This window comes from Hyperolius riggenbachi, chromosome 10 (assembly GCF_040937935.1).
Source record: "Hyperolius riggenbachi isolate aHypRig1 chromosome 10, aHypRig1.pri, whole genome shotgun sequence".
In the NCBI taxonomy this organism is placed as follows: Eukaryota; Metazoa; Chordata; class Amphibia; order Anura; family Hyperoliidae; genus Hyperolius; species Hyperolius riggenbachi.
In genome coordinates this window covers 222,774,896-222,798,466 of record NC_090655.1, presented here as the reverse complement: position 1 = coordinate 222,798,466, position 23,571 = coordinate 222,774,896, and the positions used below count along the sequence as shown (strand labels likewise).

General features: G+C 43.4%; 1 protein-coding gene across 6 annotated transcripts in view; it reads right to left on the bottom strand.

Annotated features, from left to right (window-relative positions):
• LOC137534587 (gastrula zinc finger protein XlCGF48.2-like) overlaps positions 1–21,590 on the bottom strand; it is a 44,814-nt gene extending 23,224 nt beyond the window's left edge. For 4 of the 6 annotated variants that reach the window (XR_011024371.1, XM_068256154.1, XM_068256158.1 and 1 more), the window contains exons 1-2: positions 21,509–21,590; positions 938–1,289 (exon numbers count right to left, since the gene is read on the bottom strand). Coding sequence is in view for 5 of the 6 variants with exons in the window: in XM_068256154.1 (XP_068112255.1) it covers positions 938–1,280 (343 nt within the window). In the remaining variant the exon portion in view is untranslated. Of the gene's footprint in view, positions 1–937; positions 1,290–14,880; positions 15,607–21,508 lie in introns of those variants that run through there. The other 2 variants (XM_068256156.1, XM_068256155.1) reach the window with 2 other exon arrangements.
• Between the last annotated feature and the right edge of the window lie 1,981 nt (positions 21,591–23,571).

The window sequence follows — 23,571 nt, the reverse complement described above, 5'->3', positions numbered from 1 at the left end:
TGCGCAGGTGCAATAGCACCGTTCCACTTGGCTTTCTGCGGAAAAAGCCAGGCCGAGCCGTTTGCACCTGGGCAATAGCATAGATCGGGTTCGGCTATTTACACCAGAGCCCAAGCAGGACGGTGCTAGTGCACATGCGCAGGGAAGTCCCATCACTAGAAGGAGCTGGCATACGAGGACAGGGGAAGCACCTTTAAGATCCAGAGGAGTCCCCCTCCCGAGGCAAGTTTCTACATTTACCGATAGCAAGCCTCACAGGTTTGCTTAAATACGCCAAATATACTACAAAATACCTGTAATAACAGGCAGGTATGAGAGGTCCCGCAGACAGCCAATAAGGTGTACGCTATAAACAAAGATGGACAAGCACCATCAACCGTAGTGATCAACAATCCATAATCAATTATCAAAAAGAGTGTGCAGAAAGGCTCATACTGTTTAGCAAAAAGCAAAGGAAAGAGATCCTGTATAACTATCACACCACTCTGAATGTAGGTGAATAGTAATCAAAAATGTCTTTATTGATACATACTGTATAATATCCATAAAAACACTTAAAATCGGAGTACAATAGGAACAGCGCACCAATAATATTGCACTTTATATGGAAGCCTCATATTATAACTGTATAATTTATTGGTTTACTATTTTGTGCTATTGGGTAGAAATTTGAGTTGCTGTTCATTTATTTTTGGGAGTGTTTTGGTGAATTAATTTATAATTGTTAGTTACATGATGCATTTCATTATTGGTGTGCTGTTCCTATTGTACTCTGATTCTAAGTGTTTTTATGAAAATTGTTTGTATAAATAAAGACCCTTTTTGATTATTATTCACCTATATTCAGAGTGGGGTGGTATTTATGCAGGATCTCTTTCCTTTGTTGCTTTTATCTAACAAGGTGCGACATGGACAAGATTTTCTATTGTGCACTTACCGTCATCTTTCCCTTTTACTTTTCCTGTCCCTTTCTTGGAGAGGGGTGGCAATAAAACCTTTTGGTGTGAGAACAAGGTGGGCACAGCATCGTTCTTCAATGTTTTCTTCAGTGTGTAGCAGTTCGGTGTGAAGTGCTGGGAGCACAGCCGGTAGGCGCTGGTTTTGGCGCGGGAATACACCATCTCGGCAAACTCATCGATTTTGCCGAAGTCCTGCCCGGTCTGCAGCAGCCACCTCTTGATCCTGGTGATGTCTGTGGGGAAGGCATGCAGCATGACCCCTCGGCAGTAGGTGCTCTTGTTGGACTTGCTGGGGCAGTTGGAGACGATGCAGATTGGCATGACTGACTCCTGCCAATCAAACAGAGGGAAAAAGTTAACTCCGCTTTCATGAAATTAACACTAAATACAGGACAAATAAACAGGGAGTTAACATATGCGCTCTCTCCGCTCCAATAATACTCTGCACAGCCCCTCAGGAGCAGTATAGCAGGGGGGAGGCCCGTCTCCAGCTCTAGGCCCCGGTAGCATACATAAGGCTGCGTCCTCATCCTAGCCCCTTTCAATGACTGAATTTACCGTCCTATCAGTTTTGTGCAGAAAGCTCCTCCTCAACTTGAGATCTACAGCTCAGATGGGGACATCTGTCCATAGGACAACTATTAGTCATGCACTGTACAAAGTTGGCCTTTATAGAAGAGTGGCAAGAAGAAAGCCATTGTTAACAGAAAAGCATAGGAAAAGCATAAGAAGTCCCATTTGCAGTTTGCCACAAGCCATGTGGGGGACACAGCACAGAACACAAAAACACAAAACTAACACTGCACATCACTCAGAATGCACCATCTCCACTGTCAAATATGGTGGTGGCAGCATCATGCTCTGGGGGTGCTTCTCTTCAGCAGGGACAGGAAAGCTGGTCTGAGTTGATGGGAAGATGGATGGAGCCAAATACAGAGCAATCTTGGAAGATAACCTTGTGGAGTCTGCAAAAGACTTGAGACTGGGGCGGAGGTTCACCTTCCAGCAGGACAATGACCCTAAACATAAAGCCAGGGCAACAATGGAATGGTTTAAAACAAAACATATTCATGTGTTAGAATGGCCCAGTCAAAGTCCAGATCTAAATCCAATCGAGAATCTGTGGCAAGATCTGAAAACTGCTGTTCACAAACTCTGTCCATCTAATCTTACTGAGCTGGAGCTGTTTTGCAAAGAAGAATGGGCAAAGATTTCAGTCTCTAGATGTGCAAAGCTGGTAGAGACATACCCTAAAAGACTGACAGCTGTAATTGCAGCAAAAGGTGGTTCTACAAAGTATGGTTGCTGAACACACACCCCGCTTTGCAGTTATTTTTCTTTTTTTAAATGTTTGGAATCATGTATGATTTTCGTTCCACATTTCACTTGTACACCACTTTGTATTGGTCTGTCATGTGGAACTCCAATACAATTGAATCATGTTTGTGGCAGTAATATGACAAAATATGGAAAACTTCAACGGGGCCGATTACTTTTGCCACCCACAATATGTACAGTATGTATGTGTGTGTATATATATATATATATATATATATATATATATATATATATATATATATATATATATATATATATATATATATATATACACACACATATATTATATATAATATATATATATATATATATAATATATATATATATATATAATATATATATATATATATATATATATATATATATATATATATATATATATATATATATATATATATATATATATATATATATATATATATATATATATATATATATACACACACACACACATACATGCATACATACATACATACAGTGGTTTGCAAAAGTATATATATATACAGTGGTGGGAAAAACTATTTGCCCCCTTCCTGATTTCTTATTCTTTTGCATGTTTGTCACACTTAAATGTTTCTGCTCATCAAAAACCGTTAACTATTAGTCAAAGATAACATAATTGAACACAAAATGCAGTTTTAAATGATGGTTTTTATTATTTAGTGAGAAAAAAAACTCAAAACCTACATGGCCCTGTGTGAAAAACTGATTGCCCCCCTTGTTTAAAAATAACTTAACTGTGGTTTATCATACCTAAGTGCAATTTCTGTAGTCACCCCCCAGGCCTGATTACTGCCACACACCACTGTATGTATGTGTATATATATATATATATATATATATATATATATATATATATATATATATATATAGTTTTATTATTATGTAGTATGTAAGTAGCTCTGACATCTTGCGCAGCGCAATATAGAGTCCAAATATCTGTCATATTGGTGACTGATCAACCATGCGATTCAATAATTTTTATTGCATGGGATGAAAATCTGTGCCACCAACAGCATGAATAAAGTGGACTCAAATTAAAAATACAAGATTACAGAAATAAAATCTATTTTCTAAATTATAATAATAAATAGCAGCCTTTTTTCAGCTGCATGATGACAAATATAAAATATTTTACATTCATTGGAGGAACCCCTCCCTTCAGGGCCGGATTTCTGCAAAGGCCACAAAGGTCACGGCCTAGGGCGGAAAAAAATCAGAAGGATAAAAGGGCGGCAGGACCTGAGAGAGATAAGAGGCTGCATGTCAAAATAAATCATTTCTCCTGCTCCGAAAGCGCCCCGGCTTTGCTGCACACAGTCAGAATTCCAGAGCTCCGTGTATTTTCCTTACTTCGTGGTGTGCGATGAGACAGTGCTATCTCCTGAACATACAAGCTTCAGTTTATTGCCAGGGGTGAGAGAAACATGGATCACAATGTAGACAATTTCTGATCCAGTAAAAGTAAACATTTTAACAGAATTATTTCCACTTTACAACTCAAGCTGGGCTAAACAATGTATTGCTGGTCAGACTCTGTTAAGGTGCCCATACACTCGTCAGATTGGCAGCAGACAGATAAGAAATGCATCTGATGATCTATCTGATGCGTTTTTAGAACATTTTTTACCAGGATAGAATTCCAATAGATTTCAGTTTGAAATCTGTTGAAATTCGATCTGATGGCATTTTTTTGCCATCAGATTTCCATTAAGGCCAATGCAAACTGATAAGCAATCTCATCAGATCGACCTAAATTTTCCACCCTGCTAGTTCGATGGAAATCCATCGAAATCGATCGAAATCGGCCGTCGATCGGACAACCGATTTGCGATCGATCGATCGATCGATCGATCGATCGGTCGGCCAGAAAATCGGCTGAGTGTATGGGCTGCTTTAATGACTTGAGCCATTCCTTCTCCTCTCTCCCCCTGGATTGTAAATCTTAAACAGATAGATAAGGGTTTTTTTTCCTTAGAGAGATTTATGACAGCCCCTTCTAAGCTAAATCTTAACCCCTTGCTGGCTCATTTTAAAGGCAGCAGTAGTCTGCAGTAGTATGAGATAGACAACTTCTCTATAATTATAATTGCAAATGTACTGTTGTATACTTTTGTATTGTTACATTCTGTTTTGTATACCAAAAGTAATAACATATACTAAAAATTAAAAAAATATATGTTTGTACCGTGTTGGCAAACAGTAAAAAAACACCTGTGAAAGAATCAGTACAATAAATACTATAAAATAAATGCAACAGATCTGTGATTACAGAAGAGCAGAGAGGGAGATGAATGCCGCTCTGCTACTTCATGCCCGGTACACACCATGCAATTTGCCATCAGATAGGCCTAGTGCACACCGGAGCGTTTCCGCTGCTGTTTGCGATCTGCTTGCGGGTGCGGATCCGCTAGGGTAATGTATTTCAATGGGCTGGTGCACACCAGAGCGGGAGGCGTTTTGCAGAAACGCATACTCCCGGGCTGCTGCAGATTTTGGATTGCGGATGCGTTTCTGCCTCAATGTTAAGTATAGGAAAACCGCAAACCGCTCTGAAAAACGGCACTTCAGAGCGGTTTGCCAGGCGGTTTTTGTTACAGTAGCTGTTCAGTAACAGCTTTACTGTAACAATACATGAAATCTACTATACCAAAACCGCTACACAAAACCGCAAAACGCTAGCTGAAACGCTGCAGAAAAATAAGAAAAAGCGTTTCAAAATCTGCTAGCATTTTGCGGATCTGCTAGCGGTTTTTGGTGTGCACTAGGCCATAGATGGGTTCAAATTGATTATTTCTGACAGGTCTAATCTGATTTCTGATCATTTTTCTAATCGACTTTGTATAAGTGATCGGAAAATCGATTCAACCCATCTATCTGGTGCGTACCAGGCATTAGGGACTCACTGCTCTAACAGGAAAAACAATTATTCATCATTTTTCAGAGAGAAAACATTCATAGGTATCCTGCAAACAAGTGATCGTTAAGGTTCATACACACATCAGACTATAGTCTTTGGAAAAAGAAAGCTCACAGTCCAATCTTACCACCCTTCATGTAGTATGAGAGCCATACCTTCACAGTCTTTTCTATGGAGCTGAACTCCCCATCAGACAGAAATCTTTGCAAGATGCTGCACACACAGATGCTGTACAGACACAAAAGATCAGTATCTGCAAAAGATCTGTTCTTGCCAAAGATCTGTTCCTGCAAATTGCAATGATAGTCTATGAGATCTGCAGATCATCATACACACCTTGTTTAACAGACATTCATCTGCATATCAGACAATCATCTGCAGATCTAAAAATCCATCCTGGTGGATCGGATCTGCAAATGAATGTCTGTTAAACAAGGTGTGTATGATGATCTGCAGATATCATAGACTATGAATGCATTTTGCAGGAACAGATATTTTGCAGATACTGATCTTTTGAATGTGTACAGCATCTTTGTGTGCAGCATCTTGCAAAGATTTCTGTCTGATGGGGAGTTCAGCTCCATAGAATAGACTGTGTAGAGTATGGCTCTCATACTACATGGAAGGGGGTAAAATTGGTCTGTGATCTTTCATTTTCCTAAAGGCTCATACACACATCAGACCACAGTCTTTGGAAAATGAAAGATCACAGACCAATTTTACCCCCTTCCATGGAGTATGAGAGCCATACCTACACAGTCTATTCTATGGAGCTGAACTCCCCATCAGATAAAAATCTTTGCAAGATGCTGAACACGTTCAAAAGATCAGTATCTGCAAAAGATCTGTTCCTGCAAAAGATCCGTTCCTGCAAAATGTATTCATAGTCTATGATATCTGCAGATCATCATACACACCTTGTTTAACAGACAATTATCTGCAGATCAGACAATCATCTGCAGATCTGAAGATCCATCCTGGTGGATCTGATCTGCAGATGAATGTTTGTTAAACAAGGTGTGTATGAGGATCTGCAGATATCATAGACTATGAATGCATTTTGCAGAAACGGACCTTTTGCAGGAACAGATCTTTTGCAGATACTGATCTGTTGCATGTGTACAGCATCTTTGTGTGCAGCATCTTGCAAAGATTTCTATCTGATGGGGAGTTCAGCTCAATAGAATAGACTTTGTAGGTATGGCCCTCATACTACATGGAAGGGGTAAAATTGGTCTGTGATCCTTCATTTTCCAAAGACTATGGTCTGATGTGTGTATGCACCCTGAGTGTGTGTGTGTGTGTGTGTGGGGGGGGGGGGCGGTTGGTGGTTGGTGGTACCGGGCCTAGGGTACTGGGAAGTCCAAATCCGGCCCTGCCTCCCTTCCTTTCATATTGCCGGGACAGAATCCGGCAGACTGGTCGAGGAGATAAAAAACAAAACGCAGGCTGCTACTGATGATGTCACAGGGGAGGTGATCTCAGCTTGTGTGAGATTTCACATAGATGACGCCCCTGTGAGGGAGGGTAGCTGATGACAAACACACCCATGATCTAAAACCTCCTACTAAGCTCAGAAGTAATGGCTGCCACCTGTATAACCCTAGTTATGAAAAGAGAAAGGTGAAAAGCATGCACTGAAATGCTCATAGGCTTGAAGGAGTGTTTATTTATTCTTTGTATGTGTCAGAGTGGTGCAACTAAATACTTTGAATTAAAAAAAATGTTTGGTTTGAGTCCGCTTTAATCAACTTTTTGAACAATTTCAGGAGAAATTTGTTGAATGCATCAATCCGACATGCTGGATAATTTTGGACTTACGTCCTAGATTGAATGTGCGGCAGTAACGGCATGCGATAATTGCAAACGACATTCGCAATGGAGACCCCGCGTCCCCCCAAATGTAGATGAACCCTTCCCCCCATTGTCCAGTCACTAATACTTTGCCTGTCCGATGTCTGTGCCCCCACTCTTCTTCCTCATTTGTGCCCCCAAGTGGTTGCCGCCATATATCAAATGGTGTGTGTGTGTGTGTGTGTGTGCGTGTGTGCGACGTCACACATGCCCCACATGCAATACTCCAGCACCCACGTGGGGCACAAATGAGGAAGAAGGGTGGGGACACAGCGACAGACATCGGACAGGCAAGGTATTAGTGCATGGGGGGACATGGCTGGCGCAGAGAGTCTGCAGATGCATTGCCAGGAGGCAAATTGTTCTAAAGATGTCGTACAGAAATCATTCATGAATGGGCCTGCGGTGTATGGGCAGCTAAAAGATGTCTCTAGGATTACATTCTATAAGGTACAAATCTGTCTCTTGGTCAAATTTGCCCATCATCGCTAGATGTATGGGTAGGGTACCTGAGTTTTCCCTCAGAGGAGTTTACAATCTAATTCCTAATATAGTCATAAGGTACATACAGACAAACATGATCCACATGATCATCGCTAGATGTATGGCTACCTTTACATAACTAAACTATATCTACATATAATCAACATTTCTTAGTGCACAATTGGCTTCACAACATCCTGGTCAATCTACTGCTGATCCTGGTCAACTCTGGAGACAAACGTGTGAAGAGAGGGTAAGATTATGTTTAAATAATCAATTTAATTTTACATGTATTGTTGTAATAAAGCAAGCACCAAGTAACTTATTTTCTATCTACACTCTATATTTTATCTAATCTACATTCCAGACTGGTTTCCTGAAACTCAACCTGGAGAAAACGGAATTTATGATCTTCCCACCCTGGTCATTCCTGACCTTCCCAGATGTGAAGGTCACTGTTAACCAAACTACCATTCGCCCTACCTCTTAAAGTGAACCGAGCACCTTTTTAACACTCAGGACATTTCTATAGCACATGAAAAATGCATGCCAACAATCTGTTTCATTATTAAAATAAACTTTCATTTTACCTTTTATTAGCCTGTTTCAGCAGACCTGACCGTCTGCAGAGCGCTCAGGAAGCCAATTGTTTTATTGAGCTAATTACCGAGAAGTAAACAATAGCTCTTCATCAACAAAGGGGGTGGGTAATTAGGACTGTTTGACACACACAATGTCTTTGAAGAAACAGTCCTAATTACCCACCCCCTTTGTCGATGAAAAGCTATTGTTTACTTCTGGGTAATTAGCTCAATAAAACAATTGGCTTCTTGAGAGCTCTGAGGACGGTCAGGTCTGCTGAAACAGGCTAATAAAACTACTTTGATTGTAAAATACAAGGTAAAATGAAAGTTTATTTTAATAATGAAACAGATTGTTGGCATGCATTTTTCATGTGCTATAGAAATGTACTGAGTGCTAAAAAGGTGCTTGGTTCACTTTAAGCCCACTGTCTGGGAGTCATCCTGGACTCTGCACTCTCCTTCACTCCCCACATCCAAAACCTCACAAAGTCCTGCAACTTCCACCTCTGTAACATCTGCAAGATCCACCCTTTACTGACTTCTGCCACCACCAAACTCCTCATCCATGCCCTCATAATTTCCTGCCTTGACCACTGCAATGCCCTTCTATCTGGTCTCCCTATGACCGGAATTGCCCCACTGCAGTCCATCATGAATGTGGCAGCCAGAATTATCCACTCCTCCCATCGCTCCACCACGGCAGCTACCCTCCTTCAATCCCTCCACTGGCTTCCTATCCAGTCCAGAAACAGATTCAAGATAAGGCAGAGAACTGGGCTTCTGAGAGTAGGGGATAGATAAAAAGGTCAATAGTTCATATATTTAAGCACTCAGAGATAAGAGGAAGACTGTCATTGAGCCGAGACAAAACAATAATACTGGGAATACACGGTTTGTTTTTGAGGCAGATAGATAATTTCCGACATGTCCGATCTCCCATTCGATTGTTCTGCCACTCGATTCCTGATAGAAGTGAATGGAAAAAGATAAGAAAAACGAGCGGAAGATAGGAGAATTTGACTGCAGAATCAAGCGTCAAAAACGAACGAGCGGAGAATGAAACGTGTATGCCCAGCATAAGACTCTGAACCTAAACCGAACTTTAAGTTTTTAAGCACAACATAAAACTGTGAGTATCTAAAAGTCATTTTAGAAGTAGAAAGATGGGAGCAATCGTTTTCTCATCGGTTTATTTTCACTTAACTACTTTAGCCTTTTGGACGTTTTCTACTACGTCCAAAAGGCTGCTGCTGCGGTGCTGTGTGCGCCCGCGCCGCCACCCGTTAGCCCGGAGATCAATGAATGGGAACATTGTTCCCATTCATTGACCTAAGTTCCCGGGAGAAAGACTGACGGGCTTCTTTGAGAAGCCGCAATGTAACGATTTGTGTCAGCAAGGATCAGAATTCTGATTATTAGGTGATCTGCAGTATCACCTATAATGCAGATATATACCTGATTATATGGTGATCTGCAGAATCACCTATAATGCTGGTATATCAGAAGCTGATGTGACAACAAATAGCAAAGAGTGATTGGTGCAACAGTAATGCTGATAGGTAACTATACCTCACCAGAGGAGCTGGTGGGTTCTATCAGTACAGCGCCCCTCACCAGAGTCAAGGGCCCTCTGGTGAGAGGAGGGTGGTCAAACCGATCGGGTTCGGCAACAGACAGACAGATGCAGTACAAAATCGGAAGGCAGAGACAGGAAGATATAAACAGGCAGAGTCAGCAGCGAGATCAGATGGGCAAAGGTACAGAATCACTGAGCAAGAGAGTGGTCAGGATGAGCCAGAGTCTTACACGAATAATAACACAGTAAGTATTAGTTAAGGCTATCAAACAATTCCTATCTTGTGTGAAATCCTCGGTTTCCTCCCGGATCAAAGCACACCGGAACTATCTAAGGGTCTGAGCGCTAACACCAAGTATTCGCAACAGCAGACAAGTTGCGAGTGATACAGGAAGGCGTATGAAGCAGAAGAGACCCTTCAGGCACGCCCCCTCCTAACAACCAATGAGGAGCGGCGAGCGTCTCCTCTGACGTCAGCCGACCGGCCGGTCAGCTGACGCGCCTCCTCCCCGCATAAAGGTCCTGTCTGAGCGCTTGCACGCAACAAGGCAACCCTATGTGCAACTGACAGTTCCGTCCTCGGCGTGCTAGACGCCTGAGGCCCGGATACACTGCTAGACAGGGAGCTGGAGGTAGCCACGGTGGTAGCGCTGTTCAGCGCGGCTTCCTCTCCAGCGTTTGTTACACGCAATCTTTCAATCGTTTCCCGTCCTCCCTATACTTCCTGGAGTGCTCGCTTCCAGGACTAAAAAAAAAAAATGTTTTACAGTAAAACTATATCCATATACTTTATTTTTATTAAATAAACACATATTACATTTTAAATTAACCATTTAACGCCCACACCAAAAATTACCCAAATAAAATTTAATGGAAAAAAAATGTAATTAAAAAAAACACAAAAAAAAAAAAAACTAGCTACCTAAGGGTTTGAACTTTTTTAATATGCATGTGAAGAGGGTATATAACTAATATTTCTTTAAAATTATAAGTTTGTAAATAATGATGGACGCAAAACTGAAAAAAATGCACCTTTATTTCCAAATAAAATATTGGTGCCATACATTGTGATAGGGACATAATTTAAATGGTGTAATAACTGGGACAAATGGGCAAATAAAATACATAGGTTTTAATTATGTTAGCATGTATTATTTTAAAGCTAATGGCCGAAAACTGGGAAATAATGATTTTTTTTTCCACTTTTTCTTAATATTCAGTTTAAAATGAATTTAGAAAAAAATAACTCTTAGCAAAATGTATCCCCCAAAGAAAGCCTAATTGGTGGCGGAAAAAACAAGATATAGATCAATTCATTGTGATAAGTAGTGATAAAAATATTGGCGAAAGGAATGGGAGGTGAAAATTGCTCGGATGCATAAGAAGAAAAATGACTGAAGGCTGAAGTGGTTAAAGAGACTCTGAAGTCTCTAAAAAAAAAAAAAAAGGTTTTTGTCATAAATCTTTTTAATACTTTATCCCTAACTAAACCATTGCATCCCTGCCGCTGTAAACTATCTAAATCCCCCCTAACTCCCCCTCCCTCTCCCCCGCAAAATCCACGACTTTCTTGGTCGTGGATTTTGCTGCAATGAGCACTTCCGTGTGAGGCAGGGCTATGAGCTGCAGCCCTGCCTCATACGCGTCTGTCAACAGCAGATCTCCGCCTCTCCCACGCCCCTCTCAGCGAAGGAAGACTGAGAGGGGCGGGGGAGAGGCGGCGATCCGCCGCAGACAGACACTTGTGAGGCAGGGCTGCAGCTCATAGTCCTGCCTCACCGCTCCCCCCATTCTCCAATCTGCCCCTCCAATCTTTCTAAATGCCCCCCAGCCCCCTCTTCTTGGACGGCCGGGTATCACTGCTACAGCGCGCGACCACGGCTGGAAGCGCTTTGCGCAGGCGCATAACGTCACTGTGAGGTCATGCGCCTGCACAGAGCGCTCCCAGTCACAGGCGCAGCCTTGTACACGAGCTAGGCTAAAGTCATTTGAAACATCCAAAAAAACGAAAGATATCGTCGTATGGGACGACAATCATAAAAAAATGTAGCCAAACTACATCAAACGACAACGATAAGCGACTGATATGGGGTATTCTGCCTGATCCAATTGGTGGATCGACAACTATTGGGCAGGTATCTTGCAGTCAGCCGGATGTGAACAACATCGTTCAAACTACTATGTTCAAGAGCATGCGTGCAAGTATTGTGTAATGTCCCTTCTGCGCACAGCATTTAACCACTTGCCGACCGCACACTCATAACGTGCGTCGGCAAAGTGGCAGCTGCAGGACCAGCGACGCAGTACTGCGTCGCCAGCTGCAGCCTAATTAATCAGGAAGCAGCCGCTCGTACGAGCGGCTGCTTCCTGTCAAATCACGGCGGGGGGCTCCGTGAATAGCCTGCGGGCCGCCGATGGCGGCTCGCAGGCTAGATGTAAACACAAGCGGAAATAATCCGCTTTGTTTACATTTGTACGGCGCTGCTGCGCAGCAGCGCCGTAAGGCAGATCGGCGATCCCCGGCCAATCAGCGGCCGGGGATCGCCGCCATGTGACAGACCACATCCTGTCACTGGCTGCACAGGACGGATAGCGTCCTGTGCAGCCCGGAACACCAGGGGGAGGCAGCAGGTAGGAGAGGGAGGGGGAATTTCGCCGCGGAGGGGGGCTTTGAGGTGCCCCCCCCGCCACCCACAGCAGGCAGGAGAGATCAGACCCCCCCAGCACATCATCCCCATAGGGGGGAAAAAAGGGGGGCAATCTGATCTCCCTGCCTGCACCCTGATCTGTGCTGGGGGCTGCAGAGCCCACCCAGCACAGATCAATCAAACCAGCGCTGGTCCTTAAGGGGGGGTAAAGGGTGGGTCATCAAGTGGTTAAACGTCATAGTCGTTTCACTGTGCGTAGATAATGTCTATGGCACTACCAAATCAATAAAACAAACATTTCTATGCAAAATCAATCTGAAAAATAAAGATCATCTAACTACAATTATTATTATTATTTAGTATTTATATAGAGCCGACATATTACGCAGCGCTGTACAGTGTTAGGTACTTCGTATTATACTGGAAAAGTTTTTCACGCCAACACGGGCATAATGCAAATGAAAGCCAACATTCCTGGCTTTCCAATAATATGTAGATCTAAAAAGAGGAGTAAATATACAGGATCTTCTCAAAAAATTAGCATATTGTGATAAAGTTCATTATTTTCTGTAATGTACTGATAAACATTAGACTTTCATATATTTTAGATTCAAATACACACAACTGAAGTAGTTCAAGCCTTTTATTGTTTTAATATTGGTGATTTTGGCACACAGCTCATGAAAACCCCAAATTCCTATCTCAAAAAATTAGCATATTTCATCTGACCAATAAAAGAAAAGTATTTTTAAAACAAAAAAAGTCAACCTTCAAATAATTATGTTCAGTTATGCACTCAATACTTGGTGGGGAATCCTTTTGCAGAAATGACTGCTTCAATGCGGCGTGGCATGGAGGCAATCAGCCTGTGGCACTGCTCAGGTGTTATGGAGGCCCAGGATGCTTCGATAGCGGCCTTAAGCTCATCCAGAATGTTGGGTCTTGCGTCTCTCAACTTTCTCTTCACAATATCCCACAGATTCTCTATGGGGTTCAGGTCAGGAGAGTTGGCAGGCCAATTGAGCACAGTAATACCATGGTCAGTAAACCATTTACCAGTGATTTTGGCACTGTGAGCAGGTGCCAGGTCGTGCTGAAAAATGAAATCTTCATCTCCATAAAGCTTTTCAGCAGATGGAAGCATGAAGTGCTCCAAAATCTCCTGATAGCTAGCTGCATTGACCCTGCCCTTGATAAAACACAATGGACCAACACCAGCAGCTGACATGGCACCTCAGACCATCACTGACTGTGGGTACTTGACACTGGACTTCAGACATTTTGGCATTTCCCTCTCCCCAGTCTTCCTCCAGACTCTGGCACCTTGATTTCTGAATGACATATAAAAGTTGCTTTCATCCTAAAAAAGTACTTTGGACCACTGAGCAACAGTCCAGTGCTGCTTCTCTGTAGCCCAGGTCAGGTGCTTCTGCCGCTGTTTATGGTTCAAAAGTGGGTTCATGCTTCCATCTGCTGAAAAGCTTTATGGAGATGAAGATTTCATTTTTCAGCACGACCTGGCACCTGCTCACAGTGCCAAAACCACTGGTAAATGGTTTACTGACCATGGTATTACTGTGTTTAATTGGCCTGCCAACTCTCCTGACCTGAACCCCATAGAGAATCTGTGGGATATTGTGAAGAGAAAGTTGAGAGACACAAGACCCAACACTCTGGATGAGCTTAAGGCCGCTATCGAAGCATCCTGGGCCTCCATAACACCTGAGCAGTGCCACAGGCTGATTGCCTCCATGCCACGCCGCATTGAAGCAGTCATTTCTGCAAAAGGATTCCCGACCAAGTATTGAGTGCATAACTGAACATAATTATTTGAAGGTTGACTTTTTTTGTTTTAAAAACACTTTTCTTTTATTGGTCGGATGAAATATGCTAATTTTTTGAGATAGGAATTTGGGGTTTTTATGAGCTGTATGCCAAAATCATCAATATTAAAACAATAAAAGGCTTGAACTACTTCAGTTGTGTGTATTTGAATCTAAAATATATAAAAGTCTAATGTTTATCAGTACATTACAGAAAATAATGAACTTTATCACAATATGCTAATTTTTTTAGAAGATCCTGTAATTTAAAGTGGAGCTGAAGACATTGAAAAAAAAAAAAGAACATTTTCACTTACCAGGGCGTCTGCCAGCCCCCTGCAGCCGACCTGTGCCTGCAAAGTTACCAAATGATCCTCTGTTCCCCCAACGCTGCTCACTTTCGCTACTGGAAGTTGCGTCCACTGCATCCTCGTTCAGAGATTTTCTCATACTGCTCCTGCGCAAGACGTTCCTGGCCACGACCAGGGCTGCGCAGGCACAGTGGACGTTGACTTAAAAGTTGGCATGAAGAACAGTGGGACGCGGCGGGGGAACAGAAGATTGTTTGGAAACAGCGTGGGCACAGGAAGGCTGTAGGGGGCTGGCAGAAGCCCCAGGTAAATGAAACTATTCGTTTTTTTAATGCTTTCAGTTCCGCTTGAAAGAGGAACTGTAGTGAAAAGCAGAGTTAGTACCTGCTAACGATGTTTTGAACAATCCTTCAGGGCAAGGTGAGACGTCGCCCCTCCCAGACGCAGGAACAGACAGCACTTCCCCTATAAAACATTGTAACAGTTAGTCCACCCTCAGTGCGTTTAGACAAGTACCGACAGGTGAACAACCAACTAACCCACACAAAGTGCCATTATCCGACAAAGACAAAACACCCGGGTGGGATCGTTGCCCTGAAGGATTGTTCAAAACATCGTTAGCAGGTACTAACTCTGCTTTTTTCCCACAATCCTTCAGGGCAAGGTGAGACGATTAACAAGTAATACAACCTCAGGGTGGGACCACTGCTTGGAGAATCTTCCTTCCAAACGCTTGGTCGTGAGCCGATAATGCATCCACTCGATAATGGCGAATGAATGTAGAAAAGGTCGACCACGTCGCCGCCTTACAGATTTGCTCAGGAGAAGCTCCTGCCCTATTTGCCCATGAAGCTGCCATGGCCCTTGTAGAATGAGCCTTAAAAGAAGCTGGAGGATCTACTTTCATTACTCTATAAGACTCAATAATAGCTGACCTGATCCAATTTGCAATTGTAGATTTAGATGCAGCCTGCCCTGCATTCTTGCCTGCAAATAATAAAAATAATGAATCTGATTTCCTAAACCTAGCCGTCCTGGCTAAATATTCCAATACTGACCTTCTAACATCCAATGTGTGAAATACTCTTTCCTTCTCACAACTTGGATCTACACAAAATGTAGGTAAGACTATATCTTGTTATCTATGAAATTTAGACATCACCTTTGGACAGAATTTCGGGTCAGTCTGTAGCACCAACCTATCCTGAAAGTCCTGAAAATATGGATTTTTAACTGATAAAGCCTGCAATTCGCTTACCCTTCTTGCTGAAGTTATTGCAATTAAGAACACTACTTTAAGCGTGAGATTCTTAAGGGAACATTCTGTCAATGGCTCAAACGGCCCTCTAGACAATCCCTGCAACACTATGGATAAATCCCATGGAGATACATACGGTCTAAAAACCGGAGATTTCCTTGATACAGCCTTCATGAATCTTAAAATTAGAGGAGATGAAGAAATCGGAAGACCCGACAGAGCCGAAAGGGCTGCCATCTGAACTTTTAATGTACTGACCGATAACTTCTTATCCCAACCATCCTGGAGAAAATCCAAGACTGCTGGGATAGATAGATTATCAAACTTTGACTTTCGCAACCAAAGGTGGAAAGTCTTCCAGTATTTTAAATAGATCTTTCTCGTAACATCTTTACGACTTCCGATCAATGTCAGAGCTGCTTTATTGGACACTCCTAATCCCCTTAACCAGTCTAATTCAGGATCCAAGCTGCCAGATTCAGGCGCTCTGGATGCGGATGCCACAGGTTCCCCTGAACTAGCAGATCCGGTATGAGAGGTAGCATCCAAGGCTCCTCGATTGTAAATGACTTCATCATTGCAAACCAGCTCCTCCTGGGCCAGCGAGGTGCAATCAGAATCATGCGTCCTCTCAGATCCCTCCATTTCATGAGGACAGCCGGGATCATATTTAGAGGTGGAAACACATACATCAAATGAAAATTCCATTGGTGATTGAACGCATTTACTCCAATCGCATCGTCTCTCGGGTTCAAAGAATAATACCTTTGTACCTGAGCATTCTCTTGTGTTGCCAACAGATCCACTGATGGTGTTCCCCATTTCTCCGCAATCTGTAAAAATATTTTCTTGTTTAAGGACCATTCTGAAGCCCGAATTGCATTTCTGCTTAATTTGTCTGCGTCTATGTTCAATGTGCCCTTGAGATGGACTGCTCTCAAGGACAACACATTCCTTTCTGCCCAAAATAAAATCTCTTCCGCTTCTTCCTGCAATAACAGGGATCTCGTGCCTCCCTGTTTGTTTAAGAACGCCACCGTTGTTATATTGTCTGACTGAATCAGGACGTGTGATTGACCCAGAATGGTCTTCGCTTGAATCAAGGCCAATTTCACAGCTCTCAATTCTCTCCAATTCGAGGACATTTGGGACTCTGTTTTTGACCATCTGCCCTGGAAGGCCAAATGCCCCACATGAGCCCCAGAACCCCACGAACTTGCATCCGTGGTTAAAATCTGATCTACCGGCTCTTTCCACAGTCTTCCCTTCAACAAATTGACCTCTTCCAACCACCATCGAAGGGACAGGGAGACTGATGCTGGAATTCTTACACGAATCTCCAGGCTTTGAGGCTGACCGTCACAATTCTCCAGGAATACACGCTGGAGTCTCCTTATATGAGACAATGCCCATGGCACTGCCACCATTGTTGAGGACATCAACCCCAACACTCGGGAGACCAATCTTAGCGTAGGTCGTAACTCCTCCTGCAATTTTTCAAACTGCCAATTTTACCTTTTCCACTTTTTCCTGTGGAAGAAACAACTTTTGACTTAAAGAATCTATCAGAATACCCAGAAATACCATATTTTGGCTTGGATCTAGGCATGATTTTTCTCGATTTATAATCCAGCCCAAGGATTGTAAATGAGTTGATACTCTCTGCAGATGATGCTTTACTTGTGCCTCCGAATTTCCCAGTATCAGTAGGTCGTCCAGATAAGGCACTACAAGGACCGACTCTTCTCTTAATGGCATTAGAGCTTCGCCTAGGATTTTTGTAAATATCCTTGGTGCAGAAGTGATCCCAAACGGGAGGCATAGGAACTGAAAGTGCCTTACCTGCCCGTCTATTTGGAGGGCAAATCTTAAGAATTTCTGTGACCTCTTGTGAATTGGGACGTGCCAATAGGCATCTCTGAGGTCTAGAGATGCCATAAAAACCCCGGGAAATAACAGATCTCTTACTGTAAAAATCGTTTCCATACGAAACTTTTTCTTTCTCATGAACGGATTTAGTCTCTTTAAGTTTAGAATCAATCGGAATCTTCCCGATTGTTTCTTTACTAGAAATATTGTTGAATAGAAACCCTCTTTTTGTTCCTTCTTTGGAACATTGCAAACCACATTTTGATCCAACATATTTTTTTAATATTTGCAGGATCTCGGGAAAAAGAGCCGGATCCTTTGGATGTCTTGACACAATGAATCTTGACGGAGGGGATAAAGCAAACTCTATCTGATAACCGAATTTGACTGTCTGCCGAATGAATGGACTTTTTGCCATCATCGACCATTTGTGGGCAAAGTATTTTAGTCTTCCCCCCACCGCCACAAACGAGTCATTGTGGCTTCGTTTGAGATTCAGAGGGCTTAGACCTAAAACCCCCTCTTCTGGATTTGTCAGAGAACCATCTTTTGACTCCTTTCTGCTCTCTAACCGGTTCTTTTTGATCAGCTTTTGGTTTACGAAAAAAACGTTTATTTGCCGTTTTTTGCTTCTTAGGAAAGGTCTTTCTTTTATTCGAAGTCCTTTCTAGAGCCAAGTCCAAATCTGGACCAAACAGCAAATCTCCAGAAAAAGGAACTCCACACAGTCTGTTTTTGGATGCTAAATTACCATCCCAAGTTTTTAACCACAGAGCCCTGCGTGCCACATTCACCAGAGCCGTTGACCTAGCGGTAAACCTAACCGCTTCCGCCGAGGCATCTGCCAAATAGTTAGCCGCCTTATTTATAACCGTGATGGATTCCAATAACTGTTCAACTGAAGCACCCGCCAGAATGCTAGCTTTCAGTTGATTGACCCATAATTCTAGTGTTCTGGCTACACATGTAGAAGCTACCGCAGGCCTAAAGGAAGCTGCCGTTGCCTCCCAAGATCTCTTGAGATAAGCATCAATTCTCTTATCTACCGGATCTTTAAGATCCCCTAAATCCTCAAATGCCAAATCACCTGGTTTGGAAACTTGGGAAAAAGGAGCGTCCAATTTTGGACATTTGTCCCAAAGAGCCGAATCCTCAACAGTGAAAGGAAATCTGCGTTTTACTGTTTTGGAAATAAGCAGCCTCTTCTCAGGATCTTTCCATTCTCTAAGAATCGACTGCTTAATAGCATTGTGGACAGGAAAAGTAAGACCTTCTTTCTCCTCCATCCCCTTATATAATTGATCATGTATGGACAGACCAGACACTGTATCCCTATTCAATTCCAGCGTATCATTAATAGCTGCAATCAAGGCTTCAGTATCCTCCACACGAAATTTGAATCTAGAAGATGTATCAATTTCAATCTCTCTAGAGTCAGACTCAGCCGAACTAACCCCTGTCTCCCCCTGATCCTGATTCTCACTTTCTGAGATAGGATTCAAAACAGGAACAGACACAGTAGCAACCTGAGAAGTAGAAGCACATGCTACTGTTAAAGAGGATTTAAATGAAGCCAATGAAGAGTTAATCTCTTCCCTAAAAGCCTGCAAAGTCTCCTGTACAGAGGGACCTGACTGCTCTCCTAAAACTTTCTCCATACACTGTTGACACAAAGTTTTGGAGTATGGCAATGGCATCTTAACGCTACACATAGGGCATCGCTTATAGGTAGGAGGAGGCCTCGCCTTATCTCCTGCATCATTCTGTTTAATCTGAAAAATATATAGAGAAAAAACAGCAGATATAAGCACCATTCAAATGCACCTTAGCGTATGGCTCAGAAAGAGATCCCATACTCTCACCTTCTGAGCGGCTGGGTTACTCTCTGCCTTATCCGGCGCCGACATCCTGGAGACATCCAGCAGCCAAGACAGCAGTCTCTCCTCTGCAGAGTAACTAATGCCCGCCAGCCACGCACAGCGTTCTCTTATGCTTCCGCCTAGAATTCACAGAGGCGGAACCGGAAGTGACGGAGAGAAGGCCCGACAAGCTAAAACGCGTCTTCCGACATACCCGCCGGAAGATACACGCCACAGGGGAACCATCTGGACCGGCGTCCATCATGCGCCATGCACCTCCCCACGCTCAGCCCGCAACAGCACGCCAGCGGCTTACCTGCGCTCCGGAACCAACCTCATTCAGAGCGGGAAAAGAACGCCATGCCTTCCACACTTGCCCTCCTACAGTTAGGAGCAGAAAGGTAGGCAAACTTCACTCGGGTGTCCAGCGTGAAGCGAAGGCTAGATGGCCTCGGTACCACCATCTCAGCCGCCCATAGAATTAAAACCTGCAGCCCAGCACACAGGCTCAATCCTTAGGGGAGATGCCGACCTGCCTGGACGCAGGAACAAACAGCACTGAGGGTGGACTAACTGTTACAATGTTTTATAGGGGAAGTGCTGTCTGTTCCTGCGTCTGGGAGGGGCGACGTCTCACCTTGCCCTGAAGGATTGTGGGAAAAAATAACATTATGAATAAATTTGTTTATTTTTTACAATATTAATTTAGGGCCCGTTTCCACTATCGCGGAAACCGCCGGGATTCCACAGAGTTTCCCCGCACATGAATCGCACAGGGAAACTCTGCCATAGGGGAGAATGGCGCCGCCGGCCGAATCGCTTGTGGTAGCGATTCGGCCAGAACCCCCCGCAGAATTCGCTCGGGAGGCTGCGATTATGGGATTCGCCTGAGATCCCGCCCACCCGCTCAGTGCCGGCGCGTGTCTCGCAGACGCACGCCGCACAAGTGGAAACGAGCCCTTAAAGATTATCTAGTCAGTGTTTGCCCATTGTATAATCTTTCTTCTCACTGATTTACATTCTGAAATGTATCACTGGTAGTGACAGGTTTAGTTCTGCCAGGTGATGTGCGCGGAATGTCCATTACTGAGAGTTCTTTGCACAGAGGATGATACTGCTCGCGTGGCAATTGCAAAAAGACTTTATTTCCCACAATGCAATGAGGTTCACAAACAGCAAACTGGCAGGACCATGGTCATGACATCACAATGTGGGAGGGGTTTAACCACAATATCAGCCACACAGACCCTCCCGATGATCTATTCCAGTAAAGGTAAAGATTTCTCATGGGAAACAGAGTATAAGCTATTGATTGGGATGACGTTCAATCCTGGGGAAGTTCCCCTTTAAATAGCAAGCTGTCAAATTTTTAGACGGTATAATACACAAGTACCGATATGTGTTGCATGATGGGTATTTTATTGTTATTGTAATAAATAGCGGCGCTAGTCTACTTTAGGGGACCCAGCAGGAAACCTCATAGGGAAATTCCAGTAATGTGATTGGGTGGACAGCACCCTCTCAAACTGCTAGGTTTTAGATAGCTTGTAGTAAACTACAGCCACACTGTTCGGCCAATCACAACGCTTTGTACTGCAAAAGGTGCTGTGATTGGCCAGCTGTTCCCTATGAGGTTTCCTGATGGGTCCCCTAAAGTACACTATCTTCAATAAAGAAAAAATTCAAAAAAACACATGCTTTTCTGAACAGACAGGTGTGCTCACCAGCCAAAAGCTAGATGGGAGGATCTGCATGCTACAATCACATAAAAGTCATCATAGTTCTAAAACAGAGAAATGTTGCATCACCATCATTCTTGTGCACATGCAGCCTCATTATCAGGTAATTAGAACATAAATAGTATTTTTGATGGGTATTTTGCTTTTAATAAATAAAATGCAATTAGTGCAAAAGGAACATTTCCCATTGCAATTGTAATTCTAAAAACTATTATTACTATTAGTTATAACTTTATCCTTAGGAATCGCAAACCAGCGAAACAAATGTACATCTGTCTGTCACTCACCTAACTATGGATTCTATTCCCCAATCTCAGAATAAATGTCATCTGCTGCACTTCTTGCCAACCAGCGCTCCGTACCGCTACAACAAAACCGGAAGTTGTCAATAAAGCTCGTGTTGTTGCATGTCATAGGACGTGATTGTGCGTTCCACCTCTTTCTGCGAGCGTTCCATAGCGCATCACTGACACCTTGTGGTAGAAAGGGGTAAAGCAGATGCCGTGGATGACATTGATGATGCAGCGATTCCCTCAGAAATGAGGCTTGTTCTGCCCCCAATGGTCAATTTTAAAATAACAGATATTATAGTATCCCTGTGCTCCTACTTGTATTGCTGCTAGTGTGAAGCAGCCTTTGATTGGTTAAAAGTGGATCCAAAATGCATAATTGTGTTCCTTTCATATAGTTTATAGGGCATTCCTCAAGCCAAATACTTTTTTGTTTTTGTTTTAATATTCTAATTCCATACAAACTAAACAAGCCTCGCCCACAGCTCCTTTTGTGCCTTGGCACTGTAGCAAGGGCTTATGGGAGCTCAGTCTGGGCAGGAGGAGGAGGAGGTTACTAGCCATTGATTTCAGAGGCAGAGGGGAGGAGGGAGGAGGAGAGGGGACTGAATTTACACACAGGCAAGCTGATAGCATCTCCAGCCCTCAGCCTGTGACAAACAGAACATGGCTGCCCTTATTGTATCACAGGAATAAATAATCATAAACTTTTGAAGCTGTTTGCAGCTAGATATGCTGTGTAAACTATCTAAACTTTAGGCATACAGGCAAAGGGTGTATAATAGTACACCTGATTGGCTGACTGGCGTCTGCTGACCAAATAAAGGCAGGAAATTGCTCTAGCTGGAAGTTAGCAATTGTGTTTGTTGCAGTTAGAATTCAGTTTAGAGGCAGTGGAGGCGAGTTACCTGGAGGTGAGAGGTCCAGGTCTTGCCTGCACTTCCCTCTAGGTGTAGTATGGTGGTTTGGGGGCCCCAGCCAGTGAGGGAGACTGGGGCCCCCGGCTGTCATGCGGACCAGTGTTTGGGAAGCATATATACATAAAGTACTAGTCCTGCTTAGAAAGTGTCTGAGGTCACTTTCTGTTTTCCTGGACAAGTGTTTTAAAAAAAACTTGTTCTGTTATCTAGACAGAAAGTCAAATTTAGCCTGACATCCTGAAAAGTAATTAGAAGTAAACACACCGTTCTGTGGCTGAGGAAATTATGCTGATAAGGTTTTAGTTTTAAAGGTCATTACTAAAGGTAGCCATACACTGGTCGATTTGCCATTAGATCGACCAACTGATAGATCCCTATCTGATCGAATCTGATCAGAGAGGGATCGTATGGCTGCCTTTACTGCAAACAGATTGTGAATTGATTTCAGCCTGAAACCGATCACAATCTGTTGAGCTGCTCCTGCCGCCTGTCCCCCCCACCCTCCTCCATATACATTACCTGAAGCTGGCTCCGGGTTCTCTTCTCCGCAATGCACGCATCCCTGCATCCCGCACCGCATTCCAGCGTACACTGTGTCACTCCGTGACCAGGAAGTTCAAATAGAGCGCCCTCTATATGAACTTCCTGGTCACTGAAGTGACACAGGAAGTTAATGTACGCTGGGATAGAAGCAGGAACAGAGCGGTGCAGCGCGGAGAAGATGCCCGGGAGCCAGCGTCAGGTAATGTATACCTGTATCGGATCGGCCGCCGCTAGCGACGCGCTCTCTACCCGCGGGCAATCGACGGTAATTTCCCGCACGGCGCGATCGATGGACCAATCCGATTTCAGGCGGAAATCGGCGGGTGCGTTTAGCGCGAACGATTGGCAGCAGATTCGATCCCAGTGATCGAATCTGCTGTCGAAACGGCGGCAAATCGGGCCAGTGTATGGCCAGCTTTACTGTTTGTTTTGCAGCAGAATGAAGCAGATGTTACATCAGTCTGTTATGGCTACAGTTTAGAATCCAGTCATAAAAAAAAAAAAAATCAGATCACAAAGAAATCCAGATATGGTTAATAGTGGTGTATTTATACTTACCCTGGGCTTCCTTCAGCCCCATGAGGTGTGTGGGCTCCC